At 49.1% G+C, this 27,500-nt stretch overlaps 1 protein-coding gene across 5 annotated transcripts in view; it reads left to right on the top strand.

Moving 5' to 3' along the window:
• Window positions 1-27,500, top strand: part of LOC137439000 (mediator of RNA polymerase II transcription subunit 12-like protein) — a 140,673-nt gene that overhangs the window by 15,840 nt on the left and 97,333 nt on the right. For all 5 annotated transcript variants that reach the window (XM_068134549.2, XM_068134550.2, XM_068134551.2 and 2 more), the window contains exons 6-7: window positions 22,354-22,464; window positions 22,990-23,289. In XM_068134549.2, the coding sequence (XP_067990650.2) occupies window positions 22,354-22,464; window positions 22,990-23,289 (411 nt within the window). The remainder of the gene's footprint in view (window positions 1-22,353; window positions 22,465-22,989; window positions 23,290-27,500) is intronic.

Below are 27,500 nucleotides of genomic sequence, written 5' to 3'. Positions count from 1 at the left end.
TCTCCTCTGTAAAAACGCATCTCCTCCTGGATACGCCCTGCCTTGGGTTATATAGGCCCCCGCCCCTCAACCTTTGCGAACCTCCCCGATCGCTCTTCCTCCGCCCTCTCTAGCCAAACCCCTGGCTCATGGTTGGTCGAGTGGGGCTGGCTCACTCCTCCCCTCTATGACGAGGTGGAGACACGCCTTTCTTCCCCAACCCTACCTCGTGGCCAATGGTGGTTGAAGAAAACCGCCCAAAATGCGGAAGGCAATTGGAAGGGAGGTAATATGGGCAATCGAGGCTCGGCAATGACGAGAGGGGATGTAATATGAAATGGAGATTTTGGGGATGGGAAGGAAAGGGGATCTATTCTCTTTCACTGGTGCAATGGAGTATTTCAATTAATGGAAGACACAGCCTTACGCTAATACACATAATAAGGATATAACTGTCAAAAAAGATATATCGTGTCCTGCATGTATGTTTTATGGACTAACTACGGGAACGCCCTTTGACCTTTATACAACCACAAACGGAGGGAGGAGAGGTGATATTTTACAACAACCTTTTACAACAACATTTTACCACAACAATAAAATAAAAAAAACATTCTCATATCCACAACACTGCACCCTCCTCCCCTTAGGCACGTCCCGGGCCTATAACTTTTACCTTAGTGTGGCACGTAGGTGTAGTTCCCTCTACTTTTAACCTGACCCTGAGTGCGACAGTTTTAAAACATAAATAAATGTGTCCCGCTGCTCCATTGCACCCTGCCTAACAGACTTACGCCCACAGTTAACCGAATTGCAGAATGGTCTTCAAACTATACACTGACGGTGGGAAGCATTATTTACAATGACGCTATTTTTATTTACAAAACTAACCCAGGACCTGTGATTGTTCTTTCTGGGGGGGAGACAGTCTGCTCTGCATCGACGCACCATGAACGCACCCAAAAACGCACCAATACAAGCCCAAGCACCAATCGGTGCAGTCACCATTGTTCATCAATGTTCAACAATAAAATGAATTCAACAACCCCTAACCCTGCAGGTGTCTCTTGCTCTTCGGCTCCCTCTGCTGGTGATTATTATTTGTTCTTCCAGATGTTGTCATTCTTTTGCTTTGCTTACTGGCGGCCTATTTTCAATAAAGTGTGCCCAATGTGTCCTTTTTTATTTGCTTTATTTATGGCCCACAGGGCCGACTAGTGTGGTTCACCTGTGGGGCATCGGTGCCCTGTGGCCAAGGTCCGCCAGCAAGATTTCAGGCCCTCATGGCCGGTTCCAGCAGAGGGGCCATGCCCCAACCCATGGGGCCCATAAGTGGTGCTCGGCCACAGACATGTGGTCCATAATGTGGTGCATCGATGCAGACAGCTGGTTCTGGGAATTTCGGGCGCACAATGGCCGACCCACGCACGCTCCCCTCGGCACCCATTGGCGCACAGGTCATGTGGGAGACAAAAGGGGAAAGACAATTGAGCGAGGGGTAAGGTCACAAGGGTACACATCAATAAGGCAATGCAAGGCGAAATGCGTACGGAGGGCGAAGTGAGAAAGCTCGTCCCTACCGTACGTCACCCCCCTGTCACCTACCCTACCCTTGCCCTTACCCCATATGTACAAAAATCTACACATTTACAAATTTGTCACTACTGTCACGTCTTCCCCATATTTCCCCTATACCAAATTCGTCTCCACAATCCCTCTACTTCAAAATTTGCCATCACCAAATTCATCATCAATCCTCATAAGGAGGCAGAGATGGAACATCAAAGCACAATGTCACACCCACGTCATGATGCGTCTCACAATCCAAACATTTGCATCAAAAATAATTAAACATGGCATGGTGCGGAGTACCTGTCACCTCAGGTGAGTGGATGCAGATGGTGCGAGGAGATCCTTCATCCTAACTATCCTCTAAATGATTTTAACACACTTTACACTACCCGGGGTCTTTCTCCTGCCAAACCATTGGCCCTCTTACACTATGGGTTCTAAAAACCAATTCCCATTGACCAAACTGTGGTGCTTTTCAATTTGGGGTCTCACTCCCCCGATTCATCTCCCGGTGCCCTCGCACAATTTCTGGGCTGTGGCGTGTACCTCTCCCAGCGGGTCTACCCACCTGCACACCTCCACCACTGCAGTTGCCACCCGAGCTTACCTAGCTCCTCACCCTAACCTAACTAACTGGGGACAGCCCCTCCTGGCTCTGTCACCCCATGGTGCCCTCTGGCACTGGGCTACCCGGGTCCGTCCTCCGGATCCTCGGGCCCCATCCACAACAACTACTACCGGCTCCCAGAGCCCACCTGCGGCCTCACCTGGCCGACATCCTCACAGTGGTGGAGTGCCCAAACCAACTACACACACTAACAGGCTACACGCCCAGCCATTTCCACAACACTAATGCACCCATCCAAATACCATTCTTTCACCTCGCACCACAGATGCCAATATCCAACCACAATTTACCTGTACCCTCTACCTAACACTTACACTACCCGCCCCGGGTATCCGTGATGGGGGTCCACTCTTCCCCCATTCACACCTTCGCACCATCCACTCCACTCCACAATTTCCACCATACTCACTCCACGACCATCCATTCCAATACTCCATACCATTTATTCCATACACCTGTCTTTCATTCACCTGTCGTTGCACACCTGTGCAATCCTACCTGGTGCCACCTGCACCCTCCTCCTCTTCCTGGACCATTTGGTCAACACAACACGCAATCACCACTACTCCCTCATACACTGCTCCATACACCTGTTCAGTTGCACACCTGTGCAATCACACCTGTTCAATTCTCACACATACGGCATCATCTCATCTAACTACTCCCCTCTGAAACTTGCGCTTCCCAGTCGTCCCTTTAAACTATTGCGCTCCCTCGTCATTATCATCCACACTAATCTACCTGCGTCCCCCCTACAGGTATCAGTCACTAACTAACCTTAACGTCACCTAATGTCATCTTCGCTAGATCCCTACAATATAACCTAACCCACCCGGGCTAGTTTTCACTGCCATACACCCCATAAGCTATAGCGCATTTGCCCCCACCTGTGAGGGATGGTGGATTTGCCATCCCACCACATCGGGGGTCTCTCACTATAAATTTTGCTCGTCCAAATTCCAACCAATTCAAAAATTTTCCATTTACTGCCAATTCTACCCACTATTATAAATTTCGTATCAAATCACGATCACTATCACCATCACCCGTCTACTTATTAGGTCCTCTCGGTGCGCCATGACATCATTAAACTCGGTTCGTAAAGCCGAGCAATGAATTCGGGTGGTTTGGTTGCCTGCAGGTTGAATCCGTCCGGCTTTCGGTTCAAGGGAGGTGGTTTGGCTGGACCGAGATTCCACGCACCATCTCGGCGCGGCACCTTGCGGTCCCGGGCCCGATGGCTCAATCTCCCCCGGTCGGAACCCCGTCCCCACGAGGGGGCACCGTTCCGCCTCCTCCCACTCGCCCTCGAACCGGACCGGTCGCCTCGCCCGACAAAGCCCGGACTCGACCGTGCGGGGCGGGGCCAAGCCCGAATCGGCAACGACGCTTCGAAGAGAAGCGACGCAGCATCGATCCGCGCCGGGCCTCGCACCCAACAAAGCACCCCACGCCCCGAGTGCTCGCATCGGCTATCCGTCGCCCTAACCGCTAACCTGGTTACCGTCGATGCTTTACTTGCATGCTCACAAGCATACGCTACCCCTTTCACCCTCACAAAAATACACCCATTCGCCGACGCACACTTTTTCCTCCCACGCGTGCCATTTCCACTCACACGGGACCCTTCACCAACGCCCGGATGCTTCCTCGATCCCAAGCGCGCGAAAATTCTTTTGTCGCTAAACATCCTCTTACAAAATCTCCCCGCACAATACACAACAGCACGTCTCACCTTCGGGGTTCTTCTTCCTCCCTGCACCAAAACCTGCAAACTTCCATTCGGGTTAAGCACAGCATCGTGATGTGAGCAGGGACTTTGCACATATTCCATTTCTCCCTGCAATTCCCGGGCTACCTCCGTCATCTCTTCAATTTCAATGCCCACTTCCGCTTTTTCTGTACTCACCTCGACGACCGTTGGCTTTAATAAAATTCCCTCTACCTCATCGGTCGCCGGCTTTTCCAAACCCCGGGTCGCGATTTCTACCCCCGTCATTGTACCCGCGCTTTTCTCCGCTTTGCTCAACCAGCGCTTTTCGACTCGCGTTACCTCCTCGTGCACCCCTGGGACCCTTTCGCCCAACTTGCGGTCTCTGTCCCTCTGCTCCCTTTCCTCCCTATCGGCCCTCATTCCGTTCGTTGTTGCTTCAATTTGGTTACTCAACCGCTCACTCTGAGCATCCATCCGGTTCCCCAAGTCATTTTTGAATTGCTCCCTCATCTCAGCCATAAGGGCCTCCATTTCAGCCATAAATGATTGCACGTCTTCCACCGTTGGTACAAAGGGCGCGGCTAAATTTGGCGCCACAATAATCATGTGCGCGAGGCCGCCATTTTGTGCGTCTGATACTCCCTCAACCGCCTCCTCATTGCTCCCCTCCATTTGATCCTGGGTTACTCCTAACCCCTCCTCTAGCTCACCCACCGGCATTCGATCGCCTTGACCAGCCATGGCGCGATTTCAAAGTTCAGGTTTTGTAAAACAAAACAAATTTCGGCCGCTCCAAATTTTGACCAAATTTTTTTTTTTTTTTCCTATTCGTTTTAAAAATTTGGTTCGGGCCTCGAATCCCACTCCCAGACACCAATTGTTACAGATCGCGGTTTAGATGTTATGATGACCGAGCGGTGGTGTATTTAACCGCGACCTAACAGGATCCCTGACTCACCCGATTCACCCAGGACTTTGGCCGGATCGCACCACAGCTAGTCAATAGGGAAAAGACAAAGGCGACGAATGCAAAGAGGAAAAGGAATAAAACGAGAAAACGTACAGACGAGTAATGGGGTTTATTATTTACACACACAAGCAAAAAGGAGCAATCACGTTTTATTTACAACACATAAGACGCAGGTGGCACAGTGCAAATTTTAGCTTACCTACAGACTTAATTAAATACCCAGGGACAGAACAAACAAAACAAACTCACGTATACAAGAAGGATGGAATGGAATGAAGGTGGATGGCTGGAGGGAGAGGGAGGTCCAAGGGGGTCCCGCAGCACAACCGGCGCGTTTAGCAGCCGGCGTTCAGGCCAGGCCCCACGCTGCTGTTTTGGCTGCTGTTTTGGCTGCCGTGTACGTCGCGTGCTTTGCCAGGCCTTGTCCCACTCGTCTGGTCCAAACCCTCAACTCTTTCTTGGTTCACTCACTCCTCACCACCGACTCCTCACCGCAACCAACTGACCACCGACTCCTTACCACCGCAACCAACGCAACCACTGACCCTCCTCTGGCAACCGACTCAGACCAACTCCTTGCGACCGACTCCTTGTGACCAACTCCAGGCCTTTCTGTCTTCTGCTCTCCTCTGTAAAAACGCATCTCCTCCTGGATACGCCCTGCCTTGGGTTATATAGGCCCCCGCCCCTCAACCTTTGCGAACCTCCCCGATCGCTCTTCCTCCGCCCTCTCTAGCCAAACCCCTGGCTCATGGTTGGTCGAGTGGGGCTGGCTCACTCCTCCCCTCTATGACGAGGTGGAGACACGCCTTTCTTCCCCAACCCTACCTCGTGGCCAATGGTGGTTGAAGAAAACCGCCCAAAATGCGGAAGGCAATTGGAAGGGAGGTAATATGGGCAATCGAGGCTCGGCAATGACGAGAGGGGATGTAATATGAAATGGAGATTTTGGGGATGGAAGGAAAGGGGATCTATTCTCTTTCACTGGTGCAATGGAGTATTTCAATTAATGGAAGACACAGCCTTACGCTAATCTATCTATAATTCCACTAATCTCTGTGTGTATGCGACCGCTGTTTCTCGACAACTACCGGTCCGATATACTTTAAACTTGCCAGGTATATTGCTGGGGACCCGAGGATGTGCCTTTTCAAGGTTTGAAATTAATCGGACAAGTAGTTACCGAGCTATGTCCAAAAAACGATTCGACCAATCAGAGAGCAGCGAGCTACCGAGCTATGGCGATTTAGCCGTTCGCCGTTCGCTTTGGCTTTGCGAATGGACCAAACCATTTCATGTAAATAGAGGGGGGGGGGGGGGGTTCTACCGTACTCGCAAGCCGTTCGCTTTGGCTTTGCGAATGGACCAAACCATTTCATGTAAATAGAGGGGGGGGGATATAATTTTAGATATATATATAGTACGGGCATTGCCCTAGTCTATCTATAATTCCAGTAATCTCTGTGTGTATGCGACCGCTGTTTCTCGACAACTACCGGTCCGATATACTTGAAACTTGCCAGGTATATTGCTGGGGACCCGAGGATGTGCCTTTTCAAGGTTTCATATTAATCGGACAAGTAGTTACCGAGCTATGTCCAAAAAACGATTCGACCAATCAGAGAGCAGCGAGCTACCGAGCTATGGCGATTTAGCCGTTCGCCGTTCGCTTTGGCTTTGCGAATGGACCAAACCATTTCATGTAAATAGAGGGGGGGGGGGGTTCTACCGTACTCGCAAGCCGTTCGCTTTGGCTTTGCGAATGGACCAAACCATTTCATGTAAATAGAGGGGGGGGGATATAATTTTAGATATATATATAGTACGGGCATGCCCTAGTACACATAATAAGGATATAACTGTCAAAAAAGATATATCGTGTCCTGCATGTATGTTTTATGGACTAACTACGGGAACGCCCTTTGACCTTTATACAACCACAAACGGAGGGAGGAGGGGTGATATTTTACAACAACCTTTTACAACAACATTTTACCACAACAATAAAATTAAAAAAACATTCTCATATCCACAACAATATATATATCTATATATATATATATCTATATATATATATATATATCTATATATATATATATATATCTATATATATATATCTATATATATATATATCTATATATATATATATCTATATATATATATATATCTATATATATATATATCTATATATATATATATCTATATATATATATATCTATATATATATCTATATATAGTTGCGGTTTTGAGTTTTGTATAATAAAGGTTAAATTTCCCCCTCATAGTTAGTCACACAACAACACGTAGCCTCGCGATCATTCAGTTATTTCATAGTATGTGTGAGAATAGTCCTGTTCCTGTGTCAGTTTTGTGTTGAGTAGAATAATGAGAGTAGGTCCTTCTCATACTTCCATTGCCTTATGCCGCCTCCATTGCCTTATGCCTCTTACGCCTCTTTGTGCTGCCTTTGGCTTTTTGGCGCGAATTAACACGAGGCCGGCCTGGAGGGTCGGGTCGGGACCGAATGAGGGCGGCGAAGAAGCTGACGGTAAGCGCGAGCCGCCAATCAGGGCTCACAGGGAGTGGCTGCAGCATGGCGTCACAGGGCGTGGTTGGAACGTTCGAGAAGGCTCAGGGCGTGGAAAATATAACCCGTTGCGCAAAGCCCCCAGGAGCAGTGCGGTGAGTTGAGGAGAGAAGAGGAGTTGAAGGAGCGCGGTCAGCAGTGGAGTTTGAGAGACATGAGATTGGAGAAAGACGCGCATGAACCAAGATACGAGCTCATATCAAAGTGACGCCCGGTTGAGCATAAGGCCGACCCTATATTGCATTGGGTTACGTGAGTAATAGCGCGCTGGTTACTAAACGCGCTGTGGAACCGCCCAGCCGCGCTGACAGACGCGTACGTCTCCTTCCTTCCTCATCATCTGCCTTTTGTTCGGGAGATGCGCCACAAGGATCCTTGCACCGCCTGCTTGCCATCATCGCGGGATGTGCTGTGACCGAGGAGAGCCGGACGGGGCCGTTCCTGGACGACCCAAGTCGGCTCGTTTGGCCTGAACATCGTCCTGCCTGCAATTTCCCTGTGTGAGTGTGAACGGGCCCGCGTCTGGGCTTTAGGATAAGACTGCTTAAGTTCTGCTCTGTGTCTCTGCTTCTACCGATCATTGTACATAATATTAGGAATAATAATTAAACCTGTGTTCTTCCTTCCATTCGATTGTTCTTGTGTTTTCCATCATTGACTAAGCGTGGTACGAATAGAACCGCTCTAATCAGGGTCCGATATTAAAGGTGACTGCATGGACCACGTGGTACGCAATCCGCTCGGTGTACTCAAATTACACGTGGCTCATGCGAGGCTTGGTTCCCCACTTCTGTGGCAGCGCAGGTATTTAGGTACAAGCGAGACTTGGTCCCGAAACCTTACCTTGCGTTTGCCCGGAAGAGGTGTTTCAAGTCTCTCGGTTACGCCAGGCCCAGAAAGAACAAGGGGCTTTATCTCCCCTTGGTAAGGGTAAGAAGGGCGGCGGAAAACCGTAACATTTGGTAGTCAGGAGTGGGGATTTGGAACCCTGGACAAAATTTTGGACACCAAATTTACATATTGGCCGTAACATTTGGTGTCGGGGAGTGGGATTGGACCTGGAGTGCGCTTCACGCACTCAAAATTACGAGTCGACGAAATTTAGTTATTAAAACCAAATTTAATGCGTACCATGGCTAGCCAAGACGGTCGAATGCCGGTGTGGGTAGATGAAGAAGTCGAATTGATAACCCAGGACCCACAGGAAGAGTTGGTAGAAGAGGAGGAAATTTATGGGGGGGGGGGGGGGGCGGTAGCTGGCGAAGAAAATGGCGGCTCCTCGCACGTGGCGGTGGCAGCTGGGCCCGCTGTGCAAGACTGGTTGGGCATTGCACTATTGCTAATCCAGATGAATGCAAAAATGGACGCCCAAATTAATTACATGGACGCAATGAGGGACGAAGCAAGGCGTAACCAGGACGAATTGAAAGAAGCAATAGACGCCCAAAGTAACAAATCCACCAAGGAAATGAAAGAAATGAAGGTCGAACTGAATGCGAAAATGGACGCCCAAAAGAACGACATTAAAAAAATGAATGAAAGAAAGGACACCCGAGGGGAGATATTAAAAGAAATGGGGGACAAATCCACCCGGGAAATTGAAAAATTCGGGGGAGGACATTGGGCGCAGGTTGAGCGGGAAGGTCGCAATGGGGCACGACGATGTAACACGGTGTGAGGAACGCGTGGGGAGCGAGCTTGGGCAGAGCGCAGCTAAGTTGACCGAGGGTATGGAAATTGCGACACGGGGTGTCGAAGAACCGACGATTGGCGAATTGGGAAAAGAAATTTTATGGGCGCCGACGGTCGAGATAGAAAATGAATCACAGAGGGAAGTAATGGAATGCGCACAAAGTTTGTATTTGCATCGTGATGTCGGGCTTGCTAACCAAATGGAAAGTTTGTAGGTACTGACGGGAAAAGAGGTGCCCAAGGTGAGTATAATTAATGGCGGAAATGTGTTTGGCGCGAAAAGGTTTTTGGCGTGCTTGGGAGATGGACGAAACCCGGGTGGTCGTGGAAGGCCCATTGTGCGGTGTACGAGGGCGACTGGTGCGCATGTGAGAGAAAGGTGTGCACCGGAGCGCGGGTGTCTGCGAGAAAAGTGCGCCAGAGTGTGTGGTGACGGAGCATGTAACGGGAGAGTGTTACAGAGAGTGTGCAGGAGTGCACACCAGAGCGTGTTGTAGAGTGTGTGCAGGAGTGCACACCCAGGGGTGTTAGAGTGTGCGGTAGAAGAGTGCGTACCGAAGTGTGTGAGGGGTGTGAGTGCGCCTAGGTGTGCGAGTACGGTGTGCGAGGGAGAATGCACACCAGCGGACGTGAAAGGAGAGTGTGCGGTAACAGAATGTATGGGAGGCGCAGGGATGCCTCGGTGTGCGAGTGCGGAGTGGGTCGCAAGTGGTGAGAACGCGGCTCAAGCATTGACACCGACCGGGGTAGCGTTTAGCGCGACGGATAGCCGACGTGAGCCCTCTGAGTTGTGAGCGGCAGGGACCGGCCGGGATCGGTGGTGCGGCGGTTTCACAAGGACCGCCATGCACGACACGTGTCGGACCCCGCCCTGTATGGTTGGTGCCGCGCCGTGGCGGTAAAGGCAATCGGCAAGTTTCAAGGGGAGGTAGGAGATTTCGTAGCCGTGCACCTTTGCGGGTGCGGTGCTCCGACCGTGGGCGGTTGGGCCATCGTGCGTGGGACCGTGAGGCCCCGCGCCGAGATGGGCTCCTGCATCTCGGCCCATCCATGCCGCCTCTCCTGGATCGAAAATGCCGGACGGACCCAACCTACAGGAGACAAACCAACCGCATGGATCGCTCGGCCTTTCGAAGCCGAGCCGTGATGACGACGTATTCCCACACGGAGAGGCTCAAGTATAGCGGACTGATGGAAATAGTGTACCCTATGTGGGGAAATGGTAGTTTAACCATTCCTCACATGCCAGGGCCCATGAGCATTAGATTAGGGGGATGGCAGTGACAGGCACATGGGGGTGCCAACGATGGTTACCTCCATGGGGCACCGAAGCTAGCCGAGGGAGGGCTAGGATAATGTTAGGGATTTAGATGACAGTAGAAGACATGAGATTTAAGTAGTGACATCTGAACTATAGGGGGGACGTAGGTAGTTTCGATGGATGTTAATGACGAAGGGTGTGCTTAGTGTAACGGGATGACGGGAAGCACGAGTTTTCGGGGAAAAGCAGTTAGATATATGATGAGGAATTGTTTGAGAATACATGGAATCGGTTTGAGGAGTAAGAACGAAATGTGTGTGAGCACAAAAGGTGTGCGAGATAAAAGGTGTGTGAGCTAAATGGTGTGCGAGATAAATGGTTTGCGAGATAAAAGGTGTGGAATGCTTGGTGTGGAATAAAAGGTGTGGAATGCATGGTGCGAAGGAGTGAATGGGGGGCGATGGAACCCATTCACGAAAGCCCGGGGTGGGTAGCTTAAAGCCAGGTAGAGGGCTTAGGCAAAATTTGTATGGATATTGACACCTATGGTGCAGGTAGTGGCAAAGTAGTGCTTTGGAGGGTGCGTGAGACTGTGGAATGGCTGGGCGTGTGGTTTAATTGGTGCATGTGGTTATTGGGGCACTCCGCCACTGGTAGTTTGTCGGCCAGGTGAGGCCACAGTAGGCTCTGGGAGCCAGTTAGGGTAGTTGTGAGTTGTTCAGTGGGGCCCGAGGATCCAAGGGAAGGACCCAGGTTGCTCAATCCCAATGTGGGCATCAGGGGGTAAAGTGCCAGGAGGGGCCTTACCCAGTTTAGGTAGTCGCAGGAGCAGGTAAGCTCGGGTGGCGACTTCAGTGGCGGAGGTGCGCAGGTAGGTAGACCTGCTGGTGGAGCCACACGACCCAGCCCCGAAATTGTGCAAGGGCACAGTGAGAAAAATTGGGGTGTGAGACCCAAATTCAGATGGCATCACAGAGTGGGCAATGGGAATTCGGTTTTTAGAACCACATAGTTTAAAGAGGCCGATTGGCAGGGTATGACCCCGGTTAAGTTAAAGGAGTTCATGCCAGTTAGTGTAGTGAAGAATTGAGAAATTCCTTTCGTGCCATCCACCGCCATTCACCAAGGAGGACGAAGCTCCACACCAAGACCAAGTAAACTGTTTGAGTGTAAGACGCATCATGACATTATGGGACATTGTGTTTGTTCCATTCCTTCCTTCCTGGGAGGGATTGGGAGACGAATTTGAGGTAGAGGGGGATATGGGAGACAGAACGTAGAGACGAATTGTAAATACAGGGAAGGGCTAGGGTAGTGTAAGCGACGTTGGGGGGGTACGGACGGATAGGGACGAGCCTGCTCTGCTCGCTCTTCCGCGCCCCTTGTGCTGCATTACCTTGTTTTGCTGTGTACCTTTGTGCCCTTCCCGCTTTGCTGGTCGTGCTTTGTCTCTTCCCCGACCTCAGTACCATTTTGGAGGTGGAACTGTGCAGCACCATCGACCTGTGCAGCATCCCTGCTGCACTTTGCTACATATGTGCAGCCGAAACAGCGCAGCACTTTGCTGCCATATCCTTGTGTTGTAACTTTGCTGCACCTGTGCAGCACTTTGCTGCCACAAACACTTTGCTGCACATTATACACTTATGGACCACAAGTTTTGTGGCCTAACACCTCTGCTGTGCAGCATCTTTCTGCAGCGTCACCTTGCATCTTCGGACCACTTGTTTTGAGTGGCATTGATGTCACGCAGTCGGACCTGTAATGAAATTGTGTCCAAGTTGAACCCAGGTGTTATGCTGTCTCCGACCACTGAGAGGCTCCTATAAGAACTCAGACGAACATCGCTCCGACACATTCCTGTGACATTTATTCTGTGTGATAGTGTATACGCGAATGGTGCATATTCCTAGATGTTCCAGGCCTGCTTGCACTAATTGCTAATCCATTGTTACTTCCATGATTACGGAATACTGATACAAACTTGATGATTTCTTACAGGTGTTGCCAGAGATCGAAACTGAATTAAACCTACTATTGGGACAATGTTGTCGACCTTGATTCTTACAACAATTAATTCAGCTTCCTCTCTTCGTCCCAAACGAGAACAACATGGCTCATAAGCTGATCCGAGTCCCGGTTTTCAGCGCAGACCCCCAGGCGATGGACGTGGTTGCGCCACTGATACATTGGCTGAAAATCTTGGCTAATCATCTAAATTCCCAGGAGGGAATCACCGCTGACACGAAGCTTGCAGTGCTGCAATCCAAGGTGAACCACACTGTGTACATGTCCATTACACAGTGCGTGACGTACGATGCTGCTGTGGCCGAGCTGCGACGTATCTACATTAAAACACGAAGCGTGGTCTACTCCAGACATTTGCTTGCGTCTCGTCGACAACAGCCCACGTAGACCATAGACCAATTCGCTCAAGACCTCCGACGAATACTGAAGGGCTGCACCCCTGCGGTACGCACCCATGATCAAGTCTGTGATGACCTTGTCCGCGATGCTTTTGTCTCAGGTATAAGATCGCCGGTCGTCAGACAAAGGCTACTTGAAGAACCCGACTTGACCCTCGAAGAAGCCCTTCGGTTATCTCACGTGTACACCGATGCGTGGGAACAATCCGACGCGTATGAACGCCCATACGTCACTGCGGGGATATCCCGACAGACTCGACCGGAGAGAGCTCCCGCCGAGCTAGAGGATGCTGCACCTCCGCCAGAATCGGGGACAACGGACACTCTCGAGGACCCGGACCCGAGTTTGACGGTGGCTGCAGCTGCCGGACCCGCGCCGGGAGAGAGATTCGCCGCCCCGACCGCTATGGTTGGGACTGACTGACATGGACTGGCAATTGCTGCTCACTGATATTACCGGCACTGCCCTCTCTTGGATTAAATCATACCTCTCTGACAGACGCCAGTTCATCTCCATCAATAACTGCAAATCCCCCACTGCTCCCCTCCCCCAAGGTGTCCCCCAAGGTTCAGTTCTTGGCCCCCTCCTCTTCATCCTTTACCTGTCCCCCCTCGGTCACTTAATCCGCCGTCATGGTCTCCAATTCCACTGCTTCGCCGATGACATCCAGCTTTTCATCTCCACCAAGTCCGTCTCCACCGACACCCACTCTATCCTGACAAACTGCATCTCTGAAATAAAATCCTGGCTTCAAATCAACTTCCTCAAACTTAACTGTGATAAATCTGAAATAATCATCATTGGCCCAAAAACGCTCACAAAATCCACCCATAACTTTGCCCTCAACATCGACGGTATCCCAGTATCCACCTCCCCTCTCATCCGGAATCTTGGCGTCATCTTTGACCAAACCCTCTCCTTCGACAAATACACTAAACAGATCACAAAGACAGCCTTCTTTCACCTGAAAAACATCGCCCGTCTCCGCTCATCCCTCTCCTCCACGGCTGCAGAAACCCTCATCCACGCCTTCATCACCTCCCGTCTGGACTACTGCAATAGCCTCCTCTATGGTTCACCCTCAACAATCACCAATAAACTCCAATACATTCAGAACTCCGCTGCCCGTCTACTCACCCATTCCCGGACCCGTGACCACATCACCCCCATCCTTTACAAGCTTCATTGGCTCCCCATCTCCCAGAGAATCCAGTACAAAATCCTCCTCTTGACCTACAAAGCCCTCCATAACCTGGCCCCATCCTACCTGGCTGACCTCCTCTCCAGACTCACTCCCACCCGCAACCTCCGCTCTGCTGGTACCAACCTCCTGACCCCCACCATCCGGACCAAATTCAGATCCTGGGGGGACAGGGCCTTCTCCATCGCTGCTCCCACCCTCTGGAACTCACTACCTCACACCATCAGAGACTCCTCCTCACTCACCACATTCAAAACATCACTCAAGACCCACCTGTTCAGCACTGCATTCAACATTCAACCCACAGCATTTAACCCCTGACTATCACTTCTCCTTCTCCCTCCTTTTGCTTTAAATATTTCCCTATTGATTCTTGTCTTTTTGCAATTGTTGTTTTCATGTTTTGTTATGCATTATGTTTTGCACTCTGTCAAAGCGCCTTTTGGGCTTCATGAAAAGCGCTATACAAAATAAATGAATTATTGTTATTATTATTATTACTCTGCTGCTATGTGCTGCTAACTTGATTTCTGCCTTAGTGGAAGTGCAGTTTTAACAGTGGGGAGAATGTAATTAAATTGTGTCTAAGTTGAACCCAGGTATTATGCTGTCTCCGACCACTGAGAGGTTCCTATAAGAGCTCAGACGAACATCGCTCCGACACATTCCTGTGACATTTATTCTGTGTGATTGTGTATACTCGAATGGTGCGTATTCCTAGATGTTCCAGGCTTGCTTGCACTAATTGCTAATCCATTGTTACTTCCATGATTACGGAATACTGATATAAAGCTTGATGATTTCTTACAGGTGTTGACAGAGATCGAAACTGAATTAAACCTACGATTGGGACAATGTTGTAGACCTTGATTCTTACAACAGGACCACATAGGGTTGGTCCTGCTTGGCGATGAAATGAAATAAACACATTCTTTGTGTGTTTTTATTATGGTGTGCTAGGGACGAGAAGATTTGTAGGAATGGCCTGTATGCCGGTCCGGGGGCTAGCGGGTTTGATATATGCACACAGAAGATGCAAGAAGCAAGCAGCAAATGTGAATTTTTGAATGTGTTTTGTGGTTTTGCTGTGCTTTCTCTCCCCTCCAATCTTCTTTCCAAAAAGAACAGGTCCTGGGTCATAGAACTGTAAATAAGAGTAAAATTTTCTGTGCTTATATATAAAATGCTGCCCACCAGCTATATGTTTAGTTTGACAAATTCCGGATTCGGTTAATTGTGGGCGTGATTCTGTTCGATTAGCTACTCAATGCAATAGGAGGGACATATTTAGTGTTTTAAAACTGTCGCACCCACGGGTTAGAGTAAATGTTAGAGGGAACCACATCGATATGTCGCATGTTTTTTTTTTTTTTTTTTTTTTTTTTTTTTTTGTATACTGAATCGAGGCTCGTGAAAGAGCTAATATTTACTTAACAAACAAATCAACCAGACAAACAAAACACACAAAAAGCGGGAGCGGAAAACAAGATGGGGAGAGAAGGTGAAGCACACAAACACAACATTTGAGAGCAGGGAGATGTGTGGAAGGGAGAGGGCTTGGGGGGAGGAGGCATGGGAAGGGGGGGGGGGGGGGGTGGAGGGAGAAGTATAAAACACAAGGACACCAATGACTTCCAGGACAGAAGTTGGTATTTCAAAAAAGTGGAATTGGGGTGAAATTAGCGGGGGTAGAAAAGATCAAGGTTTTGGATGGGGGAAGATAAGAGATGGTGGTGAACAGCTGTTTTAAAGACCTGGAGGGTTGAGTGGGATTGAAGAGAGTGAGGGAGTTTGTTCCAGAAGCGGGAGAAAAGAGGAATGAAGGAGTGAAGGTGAGCAGAGAGTCTTGATTTTGGCAGTTTGACCATAAGAGGGTTGCAGGCAGATCTTGTGCGACCTGTGGGAATATTTGCGGGACAGAGCCCAGAGAGAGCTGGGGGGGGCAAGGCCAGAGAGGAGTCGGTAGAAGTTGGAAAGACCACCAACCTGCCTGCGGTGAGTGAGTGAGAGGCCCTTGGAGTTAGCTTCATCGCGGGAGATTCCAATGATTCTGAATGCTTTGGTTTCAACAGCGTGAAGACGAGCTAGGTGTGAGGCAGGAGCACCAGCCCAGAGGGGAGAGCAGTATTCCATTGAGCTGTGGATGAAAGCCTAGTATGTGGTGAGGAGCTCAGGTGTGCCAAGGAAGGACTTCGCACGACGGAGGATGCCCAGTCGGCGACTGGCTTTGGAGGCCAGATTTGAAATGTGGTTTTCCCAGGAAAGATCATGGCAGATAGAGAGACCCAAAAGCTTGAGTGACAGAACTTCTTGGAGAGGATTATTCAGAAAGTGGATGGGAAGGTTGTCCAGTCGGTCTTTTCGGAGAGACATCGTAAGAGTGTGAGATTTGTCAGGATTGAAAGACATGTTCCACTTGTTTGCCCAGTCTGTGATTTTGTCCAGGTCTGCAGAGAGTGAGGAGGCAGCAGACTGCCGATCTGAGGGATGAAGAATGGAGCGACAGAGAGTAGAGTCATCAGCAAAGAGATACAGAGGATTTTCAAGAGAGTCAGAGAGATCATTGATGAAGACCAGAAAAAGCACAGGGCCTAGAACACTGCCTTGTGGAACTCCAGCCTGAACAGGAAGAGGAGATGAGAGAAACCCATTCAGGGCCACACGTTGACTACGACTAGAGAGGAAGTCCGCCAGCCATGCGTGGAGATTTCCATGGATACCAAAAGAGGAGAGTTTGGTGAGCAGAGCGGGGTGCCAGACCGTATCGAAGGCACGTGATATGTCAAGGGAGACTGCTCTAATTTCCTGTTTGGCATTGAGGACCTCCATCCATTATTGAGAAAGCAGAAGCAGCATGTCCAGAGTAGAGTGTCCATGTCTGAAACCAAATTGATGATCAGAGATCAAGCCATTGGAGAAGAGGAAAGATTTCATATCTGAAGCAATGATGGATTCCATGACTTTGCTGATAATTGGGAGAAGGCTGATTGGTCTGTAGTTGCTGGGATCTGTTTTTGCACCTTTTTTGTGCTAAGCGGTGATGTTGGCAGATTTCCAAGCAGATGGAAGATGACCTTGAGCAAAAGAGAGGGTGAAGAGAACAGAGAGAGGGAGTGAAAGAGCGGAAGAACAGGATTTTAGGACCCATGGGCTGATGCCGTCAGGTCCAGTTGCAGAATCCGAGTCGAGGGTTGACAGAAACTTTTCCACCTTGTCAGGAGGAAAGGACACAGAGTCCAGGAGCAGCTGGGTACGACTGGGTACGGTGGGTACAGAGAGGGATGGGTTTGGGACACAAGATTTAGAGGCAAACACAGAGTTGAGGCATTCAGCTTTTTCACGTGCGGAGTCAGCCGTGTGGCCATTTGAGGTGAGGGAGGGGATGGAGGGGGAACAAACACCAGAAACAGATTTGACCAGACGCCACCAGGATTTGGAAGAGGGAGACAGATAAGAGAGTTTGGTCCTGAGAACGGAGAGATATTGTTTCCTGGCTCTCCTGAGGGTGGACACACACTTGTTTCGGGCTTTGTGAAAGGAAATGAGATTTCCTTCCGTTGGATTTGCTTTCCAGGAGACGAACAAAGTTGTTTCTGGGCAATAGCCTCACCACAAGATTCCGTGTACCATGGACGGGAGGAAGGGTATGACAACAGAAGACGAGATGGGATAAATCTGTGCATGAGAGAGAGCAGTTTGCTTTGGAAGAATTCCCAGGAAGAATTTATGTCAGAGGCAGTAGAGATGGGAGACCAGTCCAGATGATTGATGGCTGCTTGAAGACCGTGCCAGTTGGCCTGAGTGAAATGCCAGACTCGTCGACGCTGAGGAGGCTCTCTGAGAATGGTCAGAGAGATGTCCACTTTAACAAGCACATGATCAGAAGAGCTGATTGGAGCAGAAGAAGAGCAGCAGACATTTTCAGGGAAGTTAGTCATAACCAAGTCCAGAAGAGAAGATGCTCCGTTGACTGAAATCCGGTTCGGGAAATTGACAGATTGTGTCAGTCCCAGTGAGTCACAGAAGTCCTTTGCTGAAGAGCCATGGCTGGTGAGAGAGGTACCCACACCCAGCCAACTGGCATGGTGACAGTTGAAATCACCACATATGAGGAAGAGAGAGTTGGGATGGGTAGATAGAAGTTGGTCCATATTCTCAGACAGAGAGATGTAGATGGAGTCATCACTGTTTGGTGGATGGTACAACACACATATGAACAAAAGGTGGGAGCGAAGGGGAAGCCGTAGCCAAAGGTATTCCTGGGGGTGAGGTGGAGAGAGGGCAGTGCAGGGCGAGTGAGGAAGAGAGTTTTTTATAAAGATAGCAACCCCACCTCCAGGACGAGGCTCAGGTCTATCATACCGGAGTAGGGAGTAACCTGGGAGAGATACCAAGGAATCAGAGACATCATGAAGGAGGAAAGTTTCTGTTACGCAGATCACGTCTGGTTTGTCAGAAGCAACCTGTATGGAGAGATCAGACATGTTTGAGCGAAGGCCCTGGATGTTTGAGGTCCATACTGTTAAGGAAGAGGAAGGGGGAGCATCGGATACAGAACAGGGGGGGGGGGGGGGGAGCGGTAGGGTAAGATGTGGAAGAGGAGGAAGAGGTAGGGAGAGCTGTTGAAGGTGTGTCAGAGATTACAGAATAGCTCGGAGAAAGGGAAGGATGGGGCAGACAAAAGGTTTGATGGTGATTGGGAGAGGCGCAGAGGTGTTATTTGAGGAGGGGGAAGAGCGAGGCAGAAGGTTGAGGGAGATGAAGGTGAAAGTTGGAAGGGGGAAGAAGCGGGGAGGACGCTTTGAGGGGGAGAGGTGAGAGGGGAGTCTAGGAGGGGAGGAGCGAGGGAGAGTCTCGGAGGGGAGGGGCAAGGGGTAAGATTTGAAAGAGATGGGTGATGGGGATGATTTGGAGGGGATGGGCAAGGGGGTAGATTTAGAGGGGAGGGGTGATGGGAAATGGGATTTTGGGGTGATGGGATTTTGAAAAATGTACGATTAATGGGAAACGAACATTTATTGCAAAATGAGTTTCTTGAGACATTCGAGTCAAAAATACGTTTGAGGACGCTGGAGGGAGGATGGAGTGCTGGAGAGTTTAGGGAATGAATGAAAGATGCACTATAAGAGATGGAATTTTTTTTTGGAATGAATGGATTTGGTGAGCAAGTCGAAAGCATCCTTTTATAGAAGAAGAAGAAAAAGGTGTTATAGAATATGACAGAATACAGGTCTTCAGGGTTCAGATGAGACATTTTTTAACAACGTGATCACAAACAGCGTGGTCGAAGAATGAACGAACAAACAACTAAGAACGAATAAACGAATAAAAAAGTTTAAAAAGTTAAAATTAAAAAAAGTTAAAAAAGTTAATTTTAAAAGTTAAAAGTTAATGTTAAAGTAAAAGTTAATTTCCAGATCTTTCTCAAAACCGGTCGTTCCAATTTTGTTAGGTTCGACTCGGGGTCGAGTCTGATGAGGGAGAGGGGTCGTGTTGCGGTTTTGGGTTTTGTATAACAAAGGTTAAAGATTAGAAGCACCCCTCCTTGTCCCACCCTGCAAGCCTCTCCCCTTTACCTCTTGCCCCTCAAATATGTATGTATATATTCATACATATACGTATGTATATATATATATATATATATATACATATATATATCTATCTATCTATCTATCTATCTATCTTTAGCTATCTATCTATCTATAGTTGCGGTTTTGAGTTTTGTATAATAAAGGTTAAATTTCCCCCTCATAGTTAATCACACAACAACACGTAGCCTCACGATCGTTCAATTATTTCATAGTATGTGTGAGAATAGTCCTGTTCCTGTGTCAGTTTTGCGTTGAGTAGAATAATGAGAGTAGGTCCTTCTCATACTTCCATTGCCTTATCCCGCCTCCATTGCCTTATGCCTCTTATGCCTCTTTGTGCTGCCTTTGGCCTTTTGGCGCGAATTAACTTGAGGCCAGCCTGGAGGGTCGGGTCCGGACCGAATGAGGGCGGCGAAGAAGCTGACCGTAAGCGTGAGCCACCAATCAGGGCTCACAGGGAGTGGCTGCAGCACTGCCTCACAGGGTGTGGTTGGAACGTTTGAGAAGGCTCAGGGCGTGGAAAATATAACCCGTTGCGCAAAGCCCCCAGGAGCAGTGCGGTGAGTTGAGGAGAGAAGAGGAGTTGAAGGAGCGCGGTCAGCAGTGGAGTTTGAGAGATACGAGATCGGAGAAAGACGCGCATGAACCAAGATACGCGCTCATATCAAAAGTGACGCTCGGTTGAGCTTAAGGCCGAACCAATATTGCATTGGGTTACGTGAGTAATAGCGCGCTGGTTACTAAACGCGCTGTGGAAACGCCCAGCCGTGCTGAGAGATGCGTACGTCTCCTTCCTGCCTCATAATCTGCCTTTTGTTCGGGAGAGGCGCTACGAGGATCCTTCCACCGCCTGTTTGCCATCATCGCGGGATGTGCTGTGACCGAGAAGAGCCGGACGGGGCCGTTCCTGGATGACCAAGTCGGCACGTCTGGCCTGAACATCATCCTGTCTGCAATTTCCCTGTGTGAGTGTGAACGGGCCCGCGTCTGGGCTTTAGGATAAGACTGCTTAAGTTCTGCTCTGTGTCTCTGCTTCTACCGATCATTGTACATAATATTGGGAATAATAATTAAACCTGTGTTCTTCCTTCCATTCGATTGTTCTTGTGTTTTCCATCATTGACTAAGCGTGGTACGAATATAACCGCTCTAATCGAGGTCCGATATTAACGGTGACTGCTCGGACCACGTGGTACGCAATCCGCTCGGTGTACTCAAATTACACGTGGCTCGTGCGAGGCTTGGTTCCCCGTTTCCGTGGCGGCGCAGTTATTTAGGTACGAGCGAGACTTGGTCCCGAATCCCTACCTTGCGTTTGCCCGGAAGAGGCGTTTAAAGTCTCGGTTACGCCAGGCCCAGAAAGAACAAGGGGCTTAATCCCCCCTTGGTAAGGGTAAGAAGGGCGGTGGAAAACCGTAACAATATATTACGTACCATGTACCGAAGAATGAGAAATCTTCGGTACATGGTACGAAGGGTTGGCGAGTGTTGGGAGAAGGGTTGGCGAGTTTCGTGTCAGCCATTTGAGGTGGGGTGTAGAGGGTATATTGGCAATTCCTTTTCTGCATTTCTTGCTCGGCTGGGAGTGTGTGGGACAGAAAGAAGGAGGATGTGTGACAAGGTGGCCCAGGTTGCCTTGAAAGGCTCATTTTGGATATGGAGGCACGTCGAACGGTGTAGATTGGTTGTTTTTTTTTTTTGTTTTTTTTGTTACCATTATTATTTCTTATTTTGTGTATATGAGTGAGTGGGTGAGGATGTGTGTTTTTACATGAATTAATTTTTGCATGTGTTTTTTTTTTTTGTTTTTTTTTTTCTATACTGAATCGAGGCTCGTGAAAGAGCTGACATTTACTTCACAAACAAATCAACCAGACAAACAAAATATATAAAAAGAGGGAGCGGAAGACAAGAGAAGGGGAAGCACACAAACACTTGAGGGCACACAACATTTAAGAGCAGGGAGATGTGTGGGAGGGAGAGTGCTTGGGGGGAGGGGGCGTGGGAAGGAGGGGGGGGGGGGGTGTGGGAGAAGTATAAAACACAAGGACACCAAGGACTTCCAGGACAGAAGTTGGTATTTCAAAAAAGTGGAATTGGGGTGAAATTAGCGGGGATAGAAAAGATCAAGGTTTTGGATGGGGGAAGATAAGAGATGGTGGTGAACAGCTGTTTTAAAGACCTGGAGGGTGGAGTGGGATTGAAGAGAGTGAGGGAGTGAATGATCTGGTGTGTTTTGTTGGTGAGTGGTGAAGGGTATAAAGGTGGGTGTTTGAGTGTTCCACCATGTTTGTTTGGTGCTGTGGATTCTGGATGTGGAGGTGTTGTTGTTCGCACTGGCTGGGGGTGGGGGTATGTACGCATCCAGGTGCAGTTGCTGCACGTGGATGTGTATGTGCCCCTACTGGCCCACCTTCGCTGACCGTATCGAGGTTGAAGGGCCGAAACGGGATGATGCTGAGGACCTCGACTGAGGACCCGGTCAGTGCGGCACACTTGTGACCAGGTGTGTTTTGAACTTATGTTATATATATATATATATATATATATATATATATATATATAAAAATAATTTCTCTCCACTCCCCCCCGCACCCCATATTCAAACCATGTCCCCACATTCACGGTTTCATCTTTCGCGGCATTTTTCAGGAACGTATCCCCCGCGAGTGTTGTGGTCTGACTGTATATGTTTTACTGAATCCGTTATTGTGGCTCCTCCATTGGGCAGGAGGGTATGCTGGAAAGACACGAGTTCCTATCCTGGGTGCTGGAGGTGTTAGAGAAGGTGAAACCAGGTGATGAGGACTTCCTGAAGCTTTTATTACCAATGGTGCTACAGGTGAGTTGCTGCCTCTGTTTCATATGTCACTTCACTTTCAAAATTATGTAGACTTGGTGAGTGCATTATTCTTTTTATTATTATTTTTAAATATATATATATTTTTTTTTTTTTAAAGCCAAATTTCTTTCTTTCTCGTTTTGTGGGCCAGAGGCACTTTGAAAATGCAGCAGAGAAGTTATTTGTTGGCTTACTCACACGAAATTGTACAGTCTCTTGGAATCCGAATGAATGTAACTTACATACAACTTGCTTACTGTTTGCCTTGTTCTTGTTCCCCACTGTGTTTGAAAAATGCATTCTTCCATCTCAACACCTTGGTTATCTTCTCCAAAACATACATTTCCTTTTCTCTCTCCCCATGCTCCCAAACCCACTTTTCCTCATTTTTACAATTGCATTTGATCGTTTTCTTCTGTGTCATCCTCATCGTCATCAAAAATTGGATTCATGCCTTTGCCTCTGGATGAATTTTATTCATGTCTTCCTAACCTCCAATTACTGCCTCCCCTCATTGTTTATCAGTTCTCTGAGGAGTTCGTCTCATCTGCGTACCTGGCCCGCCGTCTTGCCTTTTTTGCCGCCCGACGTCTCTCTTTGCTTCTTGGTGACTCAGCGCACGCTCCTGCCCGCTCGCACTCACCATTGCTGCCAAACACGTCGGCATCTGGTGGAACCGCCGGACAGGGCATATCAGGCACCACAATGCCCTCACCACCCGCTAAAGACAGCAGTGCAACTACAATGGCTGTATCTCCTTTTGCTGATTTCTACATGTGTCCACAACATCGCTCGCTTGTATACGGCTTGAGTGCCATCATTCAGGTAACTTCCCTCTATTGATATCTAATATAATTGCTGATGCGCTACAGCCAGCAGTGCAGTGACTGATATTAATAAATTATCTGCAGTCTAAAGTCGCCATCCTCAATTTCCTTTCCTCTTTCTTATTCGTGCATAGTAGTAGTTAGCAGTTAATGTTTTCAACAATATTGAAGCTATCAATATATAATAATTTGACATTATTGTATATCCTTATGATAATTCATGGATGGGCGGACGGATGGACTTGTGTCTGTGTCTGCTTGTGTGTGTTTGTCATTTGATGACTCCTGCAGTTCTTGTCAGATTACCATCCAGACATGCTACAAGGGATCAGCATAACCCCAGTTGGTAAATAGGAGTGTTTTCATTTTTGCCTGTAGTTGTGGGGGAGAGTGTGAGGCTATGGGGTGGGGGGAGGTGGTGGAATGCAAACTCTCTCGATGTGAATGTGTATCACGTGGTGTTGCTCCAGGTGGTAGAGGGTATTACAAGTCCCCACCCTTTACAATTTTACAGTACAGTATTCCTGTCCCCATTGAATTGCACGTTTGAATAAGGATAATAATATAGCCTCCCCTGTCCGCTCTCGGAGGGAGTGGGTGCTTCTCGTACAATAAAAATTTTGATGCCAAAGTCCAATGTACAATGAATATCGGTCGGCCTATTTGGTGTTCACATCTGAGCATTTGCCTCGCAATGCTTCAAATCCAAGATCAAATGTTCAACAATTGTATTGATTTGTCTAATGTCCACTGAATTCCACTTCATGGAAAAGTACACTGGCGTACATACATACAGTGCATTCAGAAAGTATTCAGACCCCTTCACTTTTTTCACATTTTGTTATGTTGCAGCCTTATGCTGAAATCGTTTAAATTCATTTTTTCCCTCATCAATCGACATTCAATACCCCATAATGACAAAGAGAAAACAGGATTTTAGAAAGTTTTGCAAATTTATTAAAAAGAAAAAAATTAAATATCACATTGACATAAGTATTCATACCCATTGCTATGACACTTGAAATTTAGCTCAGGTGCCTCCCATTTCTCGTGATCATCTTTGAGATGTTTCTCCACCTTGATTGGAGTCCACCTGTGGTAAATTCAATTGATTGGACATGATTTGGAAAGGCACACACCTGTCTATATAAGATCTCACAGCTGACTGCATATCGGAGCAAAAACCAAGCCACGAGGTCGAAGGAACTGCCTACAGAGCTCAGAGACAGGATTGTGTCGAGGCACAGATCTGGGGAAGCCTACAAAAAAATTTCTGCTGCATTGAAGGTTCCCAAGAGCACAGTGGCTTCCATCTCTATATATAAAGGAGGTGTGTGTGTGTGTGTGTGTGTGTGTGTGTGTGTGTGTGTGTGTGTTTGTGTGTGTGTGTGTGTGTGTGTGTGTGTGTGTGTGTGTGTGTGTGTGTGTGTGTGTGTGTGTGTGTGTGTGTGTGTGTGTGTGTGTGTGTGTGTGTCCGCTTATAACTCAAGAACTACACATCAGAGAAAAGTTTTAGACACAGATTCGGAATCAGCATAAAATCCTGGTGGTTATAGGCTACGTTTTATTTTAATATCAATGGTTTAAAAAACCGCGCCAGCTGCAATTCCATGGGGTAGTTTGTGGCGGCGCTATTGCCCCTTTCCGATCCCGCGGTTGCACGTACGTACTGTACGTACATATTTATATATTTTCAATGTGCTTTTTATTGTATTTTTAATTGTTTTTTAGCTTCTTTTATTGTTAATTTATGTACTATTGTATTTATTTTACATATATTTTTAAGGAAAACAAATGTTTTCACGTCCGTAGGAGTGACTTAAAGTCGCACATAATGACAAAATGCGCGCCATTTTTTCGCGCCAAGAACGAATAAACGGTAGTTGAGATTTTATTCGAATTCGAATGCCATTAAATTTCAACTGTTGGAAACAATAATTATTTCAACTGTTGGAAATTGAAATAATTATTGTTTCCAACAGTTGAAATTTACTGGAATTCGAATTCGAATAAAATCTCAACTAAAAAAAAAAAAACGTCGCGTTTTAAAATTATGACGTCATCAGCGTATTTCGGAACGTTAATTTTTCAACTTCATATTCGGAATCAGTACGTCCCAGAGCAACAACAGCACACCTTAAATGTTTAAAAAACCTTCGGGTTTTAAAATTATGACGTCATCAGCGTATTTCGTAACATTAATTTTTCAACTTTGCCGACAATGACTTCCGGGTTCGGAATGCGGGACCAATGCCATTTGACAGGGAATAAAAAATAAATGCGACATTCAATTGACGACAATGACTTCCGACTTGACTCCCCCCTCCCTCTCCCCCTCCCCTCCCCCTACCCCTTCCCCCCTACCCCTTCCCCCTCCCCCTCCCATCCCCCTCCCCCTCCCATCCCCCTCCCCCTCCCCCCTTTCTCCCTCCCCCTCCCCCCTTTCTCCCTCCCCCCCTCCACTCCCCCTCCCCCTCCATTCCCTCCTCCCCTCCCCCCTCCCCACCCCCCTCCCCTCCCCTCCCTTCCCCTCCCCCCTCCCCCCTCCCCTCCCCCTCCCCTCCCCATCACCCTCCCCCTCCCCTCACCCTCCCCCCTTTCTCCCTCCCCCTCCCCCCTTTCTCCCCCCTTTCTCCCTCCCCCTCCCCTCCCCCTTCCCCTCCCCCCTCCCCCTCCACTCCCCCCTTCCCCCCATGGCCCTCCCTTTCCCCCCTACTCCTCCCTCCTCCCCCTCCCCCCTAACCCCTCCCCCTAACCCCTCCCCTTCTCCCCTCCCCCTCCCCTCTCCCCCTCCCCTCCCCCCTTGCTCCTCCCCCTCCCCCTCTTCTCTACTCTCCTCCTCCCCCTCTCCCTCCCCCTCTTCTCCCCTCCCCCCTCCCCTCCCCTCCCCCCTCCCCCTCCCCCTCTCCCTCCCCCTCCCCCTCCCCCCACCCCGCACCCCCTTCCCCTCCCCCATTTCTCCACCCCCCTCCCCCTCCCCTTCCCCCTCCCCCTCCCCCCTTTCTCCCTTTCCTCCCCCTCCCCCCTCCCCCCTCCCCCTCCGCTCCCCCCTCCTCCCCTCCACTCCCCCCTCCCCTCCCCCTCCCTTCCTCCCCTCCCTTCCCCCCATGGCCCTCCCTTTCCCCCCTACCCCTCCCCTCCCTCCTCCTCCCCCTCCCCCTCCCCTCCCCCTCCCCCTCCCCCTCCCCTCCACCCTACCCCCTCCCCTTCTCCCCCTTCCCCCCTCCCCCTCCCCTCCCCCATTGCCCCTCCCCCTTCCCCTCCCCCCTTCCCCTCCCCCTTCCCCCTCCCCCCTCCCCCTCCCATCCCTCCCCCCCTCTTCTCTCCTCTCCTCCTCCCCCCCTCTTCTCCCCTCTCCCCCTCTTCTCCTCTCCCCACCCTCTCCTCCCCGTTCCCCTCCCCTCCCCTCCCTTCCCCCGTCCGGCAATGCCGGGTACTTCCTATGGCCAGCTGTACGTGGGCTGCTCGAGGGTTGGAAAACCAAGCAATCTTTATGTCTTGGCACCAAGTAAGAAAACCAGAAATGTTGTATACCAAGAGGTTTTGAGAAATTGACAATTGACAAAACGTCATGTAGGAAATGTACTGTGATATTTCTCTAGGGTCTAGATTCTAGAATATACATGTTCTTTTCATCATATATTTGTCTTATTCTTATTCAACCCGGGCGAAGCCGGGTACCTCAGCTAGTAATTCATAAATGGAAGAAGTTTGGAACAACCAGGACTCTTCCTAGAGCTGGCCGCCCGGCCAAACTGAGCAATCGGGGGAGAAGGGCCTTGGTAAGAGAGGTTTCCACACGGAAGCCTCTCCTCAGTGAAAGACACATGAAAGCCCACTTGAAGTTTGCAAAAAAGCACCTAAAGGACTCTCAGACAGTGAGAAACAAGATTCTGTGGTCTGATGAAACCAAGATTTAAGTGTTTGGCTTCCGTCTGGCCACTCTGCCATAAAGCCTAGATCGGTGGAGTGTTGCAGTGATGGTTGTCCTTCTGGAAAATTCTCCCATCTCCACACAGGATTTCTGGAGCTCATCCAGAGTGACCATCGGGTTCTTGGTCACCTCTCTTACCAATGCCTTTCTCCCCCGATTGCTCAGTTTGGCCGGGCGGCCAGCTCTAGGAAGAGTCCTTGTTGTTCCAAACCTCTTCCATTTAAGAATTATGGAGGCCACTGTGCTCTTGGGAACCTTCAATGCAGCAGAGATTT

This window comes from Myxine glutinosa, chromosome 13, assembly GCF_964187855.1.
Source record: "Myxine glutinosa chromosome 13, kmMyxGlut1.1, whole genome shotgun sequence".
NCBI classification, from domain to species: Eukaryota; Metazoa; Chordata; class Myxini; order Myxiniformes; family Myxinidae; genus Myxine; species Myxine glutinosa.
Note: the sequence above shows the minus strand (reverse complement) of the source record. Positions and strands in the feature narration are given on the sequence as shown.